This window comes from Anarhichas minor, unplaced genomic scaffold (assembly GCF_050575085.1).
Source record: "Anarhichas minor isolate MPS153535 unplaced genomic scaffold, ASM5057508v1 ptg000016l, whole genome shotgun sequence".
NCBI classification, from domain to species: domain Eukaryota; kingdom Metazoa; phylum Chordata; class Actinopteri; order Perciformes; family Anarhichadidae; genus Anarhichas; species Anarhichas minor.
The window spans coordinates 3,567,697-3,578,471 of record NW_027466462.1 but is presented as its reverse complement, the minus strand read 5'-3'; the positions used below and the strand labels follow the sequence as shown (position 1 = coordinate 3,578,471).

At 41.2% G+C, this 10,775-nt stretch overlaps 1 protein-coding gene across 1 annotated transcript; it reads left to right on the top strand.

Moving 5' to 3' along the window:
* Positions 1–1,026: 1,026 nt before the first annotated feature.
* Positions 1,027–4,899, top strand: ltb4r (leukotriene B4 receptor). Its single transcript, XM_076092476.1, has 4 exons — positions 1,027–1,136; positions 1,954–2,499; positions 3,217–3,481; positions 3,642–4,899. The coding sequence occupies exons 2-4, from the start codon at positions 2,012–2,014 to the stop codon at positions 4,026–4,028; spliced, it is 1,140 nt and encodes a 379-aa protein (XP_075948591.1). The 5' UTR covers positions 1,027–1,136; positions 1,954–2,011; the 3' UTR covers positions 4,029–4,899.
* The last annotated feature ends 5,876 nt before the right edge of the window (positions 4,900–10,775 follow it).

Here is a 10,775-nt window from a genome sequence, read left to right as displayed (position 1 = left end):
TATTCGCACTGATATGTTTGCTTTGCTTCTCTCTCACATCTGTTGGTTTGTTTTAAAAGCTGCATGAATCACGTTTTTTGGCCACACGAGGGCAGTGGATCAAGCTGTAAAAACAATTTCGCCATTCCATGGCCATATAAAGTTGATACGGTGAACGTGTTGGTGACAAACAGAGAGCATTATTTGCATTCATTTGGAGTCGTGTGTCTGGCCACCTGATGAATGTAAATCCAATATTCACTCTCCTTTCAGCTCTGCGTAGAGCTGATGGGAACTGCAGAGTTGGATGACGGTTTGTCACGATGAGGGACTCCTTGCACAACACGCACACGTCATTTGATTTATCGTCGATACGAAAATATTGATTAGTGCAGCTTTGAAGAGAAGACCCTAAACTGGCATGTTTTGATATCTTACTGTGAGCATGCTCAGTAAAAAGATGAAATATGGAAATATACAAAATTAAGTGAAGCTTCTTTTTTTTTTTTTTACTCAGACTCTGAGACATGTTCCAACTTTGTTATGCAATTCGTATCATGTGGAAAGAGGAATACGCAGCAAATCTGAAGTCTGGTGCAAGTCTGGTGCAAGCAGGCAGACAGACAACAGAGATAAGATTCAACACTCGTGTATCAACAAGATCCTGACAGTTTACAGGAATACCCCCCCCTCACTTATTCATACGCTCTCCTGTGCTCCTCCCAAAAACGATACCATCAGTTTCACAACACTGTGTGGCTCTCTATCATATCCACAATGTTCTCTTCCTTGATGCGATACTAAATGTCTCTGCCAATAAGCTGTATTTTGGTGCAGTGTCAACACTTTTTTTGTAGTATTCAGTGCACTGATCTGCAATCATAAAATGAAATGTGTAGGAGGAACAACGGCGACGTCGCAACCTAGTGAGCTACAGCTGGCTTCCTGTGGTCACTGGGTTTCCCCTAACATGAACCCTCTTACTCAAGACTTGTACTTTTTTTTGTATTAATCTCCACACCCAGTCCTCAAAGCAAAGAGGGAAGCCCGGGAGTCGACAGTAGATCAGGCAAGCTGCAAAATAGATGGACACTGGTAACCTTTTCGGAGTGGAGTTACTGTTGTCGCCTTAAAAAAAAAGAGATCAGCAGTTGAAGGTCAGTATGTAAATTCAATTTATTAAAAAAGAAAAACTTTTATAATTTCCAAAGTTCCATCCGGAGATCACAGAGTTTGACAAAAACATTTACATTTCAGCGTTTGGATTCCTGAATTTTTATCAAATGTAAAAATGAAAAACCATTAATTATATTTCGTTTTGTAACACAACGACTGCAGCTTCCTGTGGAACGTGTGAGATTAGAGATTGGACGAGTTTGATGAAGGTGTTTAAAAAGTTTGCACTTGTGTGCGTGCTCTTCAGTCTTTTCCACTTCTTAGTCATTGTGTGAAACAGAACTATTACATACGTTTTAATAACTGACCAGATGTATTCAACATGTGTTGTGCTCCTTCATAAAATCAAAGCATTCTCTGGTTTATTTGGACAGCCAGAGAACATGCAACGAGGTGCTGGCTGGGAAACATGGGATGTTTTTAATTTGAGCATTTCAGCAAGTTCTGATGAGACCTTAAAAAATAAAGAAAGAAAATGCATCTGCTTTCCCCTTTTTTCTTGGACTTATTGGAGCTAAAAATGGCAAAAAAAATCACAACATGCAATAAATTGAATATAATCTGTCTTTCAGCACACTTAATAAAACCCTAATATCTGCGAAGAGGCAGCTCGTGGCCTTTGACCTCTCTTATTATGATTACCGCTTTTCACCCACATTCCAGAAACATCTTGTTTTGAGATACTGTCACAGATGAGAAAATGTATTGTGCAATATTTCGCAGCATTGACATACATTCACACCTCAAACACCTTAATTCAACATATCCTGTTTCCTGCCTCTTTTTGTCCGTTGAAAGGTTGAGTCAGTTTCACAGTTGTCGAAGCCAAACTGACATTTCTTCAGAGTCTTTCCTGATGGCATCCAATATCTCCAATATCACCATCTCCGCCCAGTCGGCCTCCCGTCCTCTGTCCATCAGCGCCCAGGTCGGCATCGCCATCCTGACCCTGGCGTTTGTGCTGGGCTTCCCCGGGAACCTGTTTGTGGTGTGGTCGGTGTTCTGCCGGGTGAAGAAGCGCTCGGTGACCTGCTTGTTGGTGCTGAATCTGGCTCTGGCGGACGCCTCCGTGCTGCTCAGCGCCCCCCTGTTCCTGCGCTACCTGGCCGGAGGACGCGGCTGGGAGTTTGGCTCGGCGGCGTGCAAGCTGGTGCATTACCTGTCAAGTGTGAACATGTACGTGTCCATCTACCTCATCTGCCTGATGAGCATGGACCGCTGGCTGGCCGTGACCAAGCCCTTCCTGTCGCAGAGAATGAGAACCAAGCGCTCCCTGCTGGTTCTGCTGCTGGTGGTCTGGGTGCTGGCGTTCCTCCTGTCACTGCCGATGCCTTTCTACCGCAGGTGAGGCGAAAAAGTCCTTTCTGGGTCTGTTATGCTGAGGTTTTCATGGCTGCTGCAAAGGAGAGGGGAACTGAAGTCAAAAACTTTTACAATAATTGCCTCTCTTTATTTTGTGTTAAAGCTGTCATTTAAAGTGTTAACTTAGGTGTCCTTTGGAGATATTTACCGACAATTCAGATCTTTATGGATCATAGACGATAAGATAAGATATTTACAGTGTTACAGCTGAAAAAGACGACAGGGCAACAACAGGAGGCATCAGAAAAAAAAAGGTGTGATGCCGTTTAGCAGACAAACAGTCTGAAAATGGAAGTTCATGAACAACAACACTATTCGGTAGGGCTCTTGCAAATGTGAAGAGTTGCCAACACTTTGGGACAACAGGCTTCATTAGAACATGCCCATATCTGTCTGTTGTGATTTTACCCTCTTCATTGCTAAGCTCTTCGACACAAATGCGAAAGCTGAGTGAGCAAACTGATGTAGGTGTGGTCGAACAAGATTACACTTTACTTCCTGGTCAAATTTAATGGAGGCTGTTCTGCTGTTAGGTGGAGTTTGCAAATGAAAAGGATGCAAACTATACTGATAGCTCTGCTATAAGTTTGGGCTAACAAATTCACTAATAATCATATTTTGTCATAGATCTGACTGAAGTCAGTACATCTACTGTCACATTCACTTTCTATTTGTGTGTTTCTTCCTCCTCCACTGAAGTAATCTGAGAAAGCCAAACAACCTCACGTATTGTATGCCGTACCACTGGGACAGCGTGAGCCACCAGGTCTTCCAGTACCTCTTTGAGACCATCATGGGCTGCCTGGTGCCTTTCTCCCTCATCAACACCTGCTACTCCTCCGTCGTCTGCCGTCTGCAAAGCGCCAAGTTCCAGCGCAGAGCACAAGGCAGCCGCCTCATCCTGCTGATCATCTGTGCCTTCACAGTATTCTGGCTGCCCTATCACATCGTCAACATCATAGAGGTGATAAAAAAGGATTGATTAGATGTGCAAACATGTGCAACTATTCAGATAATGTGGTGTTTTTTAGGTGAAATGCTACAATAACGTTTGGTGGGACCTTTATTTCTTTGAGCTTTGAACTGTTTCCTCCCTTCTTCTAACCTCCCTCTCCATCCTCCAGGTGGTGGGTCTGTTGCAGGGCAGCAAGGCAGTGATCGCTGCGGCCCATAAAGCCCGTCCCAACGTCACGGCCTTTGCGTACTTCAGCAGCTCTGTCAACCCCATTCTCTACGTGTTCGCCGGCAGCTCCCACATCCGCAAGGCCGGCCTCAGCTTCATGGGCAAGCTCTTCGAGGCCACCAACTCGGAGAGCCGGAGCACGTCCATCTTCACCCGCAGCAGCCGCAGCGGCTCCGCGGCGGATGAGAGCTCCGTCCTGAACACGCTGTCGACCAAACTGGGGAGGCCATTCAAAAGCAAGAGCAAGAACCGGAGCAGCAGTGTGGCGGGCAAAGAGGTCGACGAGCCTGAACTCAAGACTCTGACCAGTGTTCAGGAGAAAGAGTAGCGCTTAAGCTCCAAACTCAAGCTGTCTTCCCTGGACTACTTTTCTTAATTAAATGATTAGACACAGACTCATGGTCCCCGGAGGATGAATCATAATGACTTTACCACCAGAGGGTCAAAGTTTTCACTTATCCAATGACGTATAAAAACAAAACACATCTATTAAATAGATCTGGCACTTATTTTGTACACGCATTCATGTTCCCCAGAGGATGAATCCCAAAGGCTTCGGTGATCCAAACTTTTGCCGGAGCGCCACCACGAGGTTGCCATTTGTGTTTTTTGAATGAAATGCCTCGGCAACTATCGGATTGATTGGCGTGAAATTTGGTACACACATTAATGTTCATGACCAAATACCTGTAGCGCGTTTAGCGACGTTCCCATCAGCCTCAGCTGTACTTTGTGTCTAGTGGTAATTATCGAGCATGCTAACACGCTAAAGTAAGATGGTGCATTTAGCTCAAAGCACCACTATTCCTAAGTATATAGCATCACAGAGCTAGCATGCCATTGGAGAAGAAAGGACTGTTCACAAGTAAAACCGTCACCCAGAAAACATTCTTACTTGTGTTTGCTTGTTTTTCTATTCAAAGCAGTGTACCAATCATCTGTTTGTATATTTTATGTCTATTTTGCATTAAAAAGCATGCTAATTAATTACATAATGATAACCTATATTTGGATATGTAAATTATCAAATAGATTCTAGACGTGTTTTTACATTTCAAAAACAAAAGACATCATTTGTTAACTTAATAAAGCTTTCTAAATATTGAATTTCTGCTGCAGTGTATTTTGCACAAGAGGTTGAAACGAGTACATGATGTACATGGCTTGCAAAATAAATTGTCCTTTTCACTTACGCAATGTCCAGCCTCATGAACAGATCATTGCATATGAAACATTTCACCAACACATCCTTCCCTTCGCTCTTACCTGCATCATCTCTGACCACGATTTCACAACCTCTGACTTTAAATGACTAAGTTGCAACCAAGAGGTTTGGTGCTGTTAGAAAATGTTAAATAAGAATGTTACACAACCACACACTTTTGGATTTCACAGGACACCCGACTATGCCTATAGTCAGCAGTATAGCAACAAGACACTTAGACTGTGTGGTGTCTTTGATGCTTTCTGCCAGACGGAGGGTTCACCATCCCCACCACATCTACAACTACTTGATTGCAATTTCATCCTGTGGTCACATGATGACAATGAATAAACCCAATCCGTCTGCTGAGGAAACCCACGAGATGTGGTTTAAGGATTTTAATTTCGTTTTTTGTTACTTAATTTTACATACTCTGCCACCTGGTGGACCTGTTTGAAAACCATGCGAGCCTCCTGTTTTCTAAAAGGGAATTAATCCTGTTTTGTTGAAGGCCTAAATGACCCTCTGGACTGCGTTTAAGCCCAGCAGAATAAAAGAGTTTGATATGGAGCTGAAGAGTTGTTGGCATAGTTGTACGTACAATGTGAAATGACGGAAAACAACATTTTTATGAGGTGTTGAAGTAAAAGTAATCTGTTGTAATGATACTTCATTGAATTTTCTAATTAGTTTGTGTCTGAAGGAGCAACAAATGACAAAGTACAACCATGAAGGAAGAAGCAGCTGATCAGGAAAGACTTCTACGTCAAATAGATAAAATATTTAATAGTTTCTCAAACATTAGCAATGATTCGATCAGTGATCAACATTAAGATAACTCAGATGTCAAGAACTACTGTTTGCCTCATTTCCTTGCTACTCTGTTTAATATTTATTTTTCTAGCTATATGTCTCACTGCTGAATTGATAACTTTACATGATTTGGGAGATCAAACGCACGATTGCAGGTCAAATATCACCGCTTTGTGTTATTCCTCTTTCAAGACTTTGCAGATTTGGAGTTATTACTCAGAAACGGAAGACTTGGAGATTAAATAAATGGTAAAAGATTGTAAACCTGTAAAGCAATTAAGCTAATGGCTTTAGAGTGATGTCTTTGTTTATAATACGCAAGAAGATAAAGAGGCAAAGAGCAACCAGAAGAGAAGGTCTTTAATGAATAGAAATAAAAAATAATTAGACTTTAATTGAACCTGTTATTATCTTAACATTTGCCTGTCCAACACACACACATACACACACCTACCTACACACACACGCTCAGTTTTCTTCTAGTCGACTTCTACCACTGATGACAGGAAGCTGTTTGTGAACAGATAAATAGGACAAAACTGTTGCGAAAAGCAGAGTACTCGTTGTGGCTTGTGTGACATCGTTGAGCATCATTTTGGATTGAAGTGGTTAAACTGAAGTGTTGGAGAGTCAAAAGAGTACAAATTTATTTCGCGTTCTTGGAATTTACACAAGCGTCAGTTCATTTAATTTGATGTCCTACATTTCCCAAGGTGCAACCATTTGCATCCGACACCCTCACATCCTTCCTGCCCACGTCTGTCAATCTCAAAAGCCCCTGGTTTGTATCGCAGGGTTTCCGATGGCGTCATGATGAGATCAGACTCAAGACGTTCCTGCAGACCCACAAAATACATCATACAACTGTTTTCAGGCCCATGAGCCCCCCCATGACGTGCAAGCCTACCTTGATGTGCTTTGACTCATGCTCAAAACTGCACAGACTTGTCTCAGACTCCTCTCCTCAGACTGTGTCTCTGATGTGCCAACCCTGGTTGCCCTGAAGCCCCCAACTCTAGCTGTGTAGTTCCTTCAACAACATCGCATTCATTGTTTTAGTTTGTATAAATGACAGCTCCTTGGGATTTATTGAGCCAGACAAAAGAATCAACCAGTGCTTAAATTATAAAAGACTTCAGGAAGTGACAAGGAACAAGCTGCCAGATCTGTGTATGGATGAGGCATAAAGCTCCCACAGTGATGCACCCACTTTGTATCCCTTGCTGTGTTTGCTAAAGACCCTCCCGCCACATATAACCGCCCATTAAGTATAATTTCCCCTGGTGACAGATGAGGCAGGGACAGGGATGGATGACCACTTAACTTGATGAATCCTTTAGTATTGAACCTGATGTTGGTCGTTGTCAGTTACCAACAAAGACCTCACGGTCCAGACGCTCAGCAGAAAAGTAGTCCCTTTGTCCCAGCATGTCAGGTAGTCGCTCCCAGACATACAGAGACAAATCGACACAGGCTGAGAGCAGCGTGGAACGAAAATGTGTGGATAGTGAGGAGTCTGACACTGATGGTGACTGATGTTTGATTCATCTCTTTGTTATAGTGCCCAACAGCTCCCCCTAAAGTCAAGTTTTTGAACTGTGAACTTTCAAAACATCCAGCCGGGTGTTGCATAATCGTGCTGGATGGCCAGTTGTTGGATATGGGACGAATTCTCAGTTCATTTTTATCAAAGAAAAAGTATTTTAGTTTGATAGGTAGTGTTTGGAGGTGAGTATCACTGACACCACACATACTTAGTGACTGATGGAAAACACCTGGGAGGTTCCAGGATCAGCATGAGGAGATGAGCTGTGTCACACCGAGACGACCCTGAAGGGGTTTTATTTTTTTGGACTGTGTGAAATATTTACTTATATAGGTCATATAAAGGCATCAGAATTCAATTGAAACCGTTTCACATCCAGATCCAAGTTCCCCACGGTAACTTTAAAGCAAGAAGACACAAGGCACCTGTTTCCACCATTATTATCATCTGTCACTGATGCCCCTGTAACACCTCCCTCTTACATTTAGCCTCTAAGTTCTTCCCCGGAGTCGTTATGCTTTCTCGCCTCGCAGGTTTCCATGGATCGTGGTTCTAACTGGACCATGTTTGTGCCCGACACCCACTAATACTATTCTTATCTTTCTATTGTACCCACTGCTGCTGTTTTAAGTAGTAGTAATCATTTTTCTGTTTTTTCTTCTGCCGTTATTGGTGCTTCTACTGCTCTCATGTGTATCATTTCTGTCCAAGGGATGGACCACGTTGTAATTTTTATTATGTTCATTCCATACACATGACATCTATTGATAAGTTTATCCTTATCCAGTGCGAGGGTCCCAGGACAAGGATGCAAGAGAAGAGATCTGGGTCCTTGTTGAGGGTTTAAGGGGGATTGTGCTTTAGTGTCTGCTTGATTGATTTGGAATCTGCTGCATCATGTTTTTGGTTTTGGTGGAGAGTTCGTAGGGTTCCTTTTCGCCCCAACATCATCCACATCTGGTTTTATTTTTTCCATCTTTACCCCTTCTCATTCCTCGTCCTTTTCTGTCTCCATAAAGTGTCGCTGTACCAACTGAGACCTGGTCCACCCGCTCGCCACGATGCAGGCGACAGCTCGTTTCCTGTCAGAGTGCTAAAAAGGGAGAGCCAAGGGAGGAACCGTGTGATCGCTGCATTCTTGAAAAGTTCACATGCATAGTCATTCCACCTATATTTATTTTGTCATCAGACCCTTATACATCGCCCTTGTGATGCTCTCTTAATGTGACCTCACCTACAAAGTGAACTGCAAACGGAGTCATTATGACGGATGCTTCCAAGTTCACGGAGGTCACGAGCGAGTCAGTCGCCTTTCTTTGGCAATTCTGCAAGAGAATGTTTCCATACACAAACATCCTTCTGTTGCACAACTCTGGATGTCTGAAGGGTCTCATAGAGGTAAATATATATAGAGTTCTATCCGATTTTGCCAATAATGACACGAGCATCACACAGTAATTATTTTAAGTAGAGTCTTCACTTTTTTCATATCCCAAGACCTCCGCGTAGACGCCTACTTTAGTGATTCCTCTTCCCGTGTGGGTGTAACAAGTGACTTTGACCAAGGCACAATGGCATTGTGAACACGTAGAGTGCAGGTTTAATAATAGCTGGGTAATATGACGTACACTGCGAGAAGTTTCTTACCTTAAGGAAGTCAGTATGGAGTCTAAACGTCTGTTTTTCTTAGACCAAAGCGAAAACAGGTTGACATAACGTCTTTTTTTAATGCAGATTAAAAATGAAAGAGGCTACTTTTTTTTTTATTCTTTTTTTTCATGGGAGAATATTTATACTTTATTGATTTTGAAATGTGTCAACATCAACAACAACCCAAGCACTGCTACTGTTGTTTCTAAGTTGTACACATATTTTAAAGCATAAAAACAGTATGTGTATGAGTTTGCATGCGTGTAGATGTTAGGTATTTTATTGTACCTCACTATCTGTTGTTTACACAAATTGTTTAAAATTAGACAATTATTAGCTAGTTTTTGAATAGATATTGATTGACATCTTGAGAACGTCTTTCGAGAGACATTTAACTATAACAAAACTGTCTTTTTAGAACAACTGTTGAAGTCCACGCTGAAGAGTTGAAGGTAAGAAATGGAGCAGAGTACTGTTATCACACTTTATACTTCTTCCGCATCTATTAGTGAAAGCGGAGGAGGACCTGGAGTTTGCATATTGACATGTACACATGACTAGGTCATCTCCAGTCAACAATTTTGAGAAAACGTAGCTTGAGTCAGGAAACAAACTCTTCCGCCCAGCTGTTGTCTCATCTCAGGGCAATTGAAAATATGCAGAGTCATTCAGGATTAGTGTTGTATTAAAAAAAAAAAAAAAATGGAATAACATTTTTTGAAGTTCTTGTAATTTTTTTTCTAAATTATTCAAAAACATTTATCTAGAACAAATAGTAATAAAATACAATTCAGCATTTTTATTTTTTTTTTTAAATAATATTGACAACAGACATTGAAAAATAATGTAAAGATGAGTGTGTGTGAACCAATTTGTTTGAAGGTTTATTTCAAGTTGAAAAGATGTTATCTTCATCGTAAGTTGAGTCATGCTTTATTTCAAATAACAGAATTTTTGGCATGAACTAAGACATCAGAATAAAACAAAATGACCTTTCGTGATATTATCTTCCATTTCTTTTAGTGTAAATAATGAAGAGGTGCGTGTGTGTGTGAGGGGAAGGGAAGGGAGGAAGGTGAGGTAAGATGGGAGGGGATGTCCCCTCCGTGAAGGTATAAATGTAAAGAGTCGCAGTGTGAAATCAAAGGAACATATTTCATCCATTGACAACAGCGTATTCATCTGGAATAGGAAAAACCTGGTGAGTACTGTAAACTTGTTTTCTTCTAAATAGCCTACTAATTAACTGTTTTCAGATGTCAGTATCATTTAAAGGCTTAATCATATTTTAAATGTGTATCATGGTTTAATATACTTTCAGTTATTGCTGTGAGTTTACTATTTCTTTTCACTGTTTGACTTCCCACTCATCAATGCATGCATATACATTAATTTAGATCAAAATATAACCAGACGCCGACTGATATATTCATTTATAGGTTATTACAATATTATGATAAATATATTACATCTTTTATATTTGCAACAATCTATAACAATGTATCTTTGTCTTACTTGAAAGAAATGCGTACAGGGACATTTGTCTCGCAGATTATTAAAGACTTGCACATGTTCCATTCCTTGTGCAGGTGCCTCATAGATGAGCTCAGTAGAACAGAAGACACCCACATACTGCCGCGCATTCAAGACTTGCACTTCATCAGTAATTAGTCAAACGAGAAAGAGTTCATTGAACTGTATGAATCAGCATCAGTGAAATAAAACACGTACGAGCTTAAATAGACCAACAGGGTTACAGTGGAGACTAGATGTATTTAAAGCTGCGCTGATCATCAATTTACACGTCAGTCTTTTTACAGTTCTTGCTGCATACATGAAAATAATTCTATAAAGCCCTTTGT

What these genes read in the sequence shown, in the direction of transcription:
- ltb4r (XM_076092476.1), top strand. Translation starts at nt 2,012, where the DNA reads ATGGCATCCAATATCTCCAATATCACCATCTCCGCCCAGTCGGCCTCC. An exon ending in CCGATGCCTTTCTACCGCAG is followed by an intron (nt 2,500 to 3,216) that starts GTGAGGCGAAAA and finishes CCTCCACTGAAG; the next exon opens with TAATCTGAGAAAGCCAAACA. An exon ending in ACATCGTCAACATCATAGAG is followed by an intron (nt 3,482 to 3,641) that starts GTGATAAAAAAG and finishes TCCATCCTCCAG; the next exon opens with GTGGTGGGTCTGTTGCAGGG.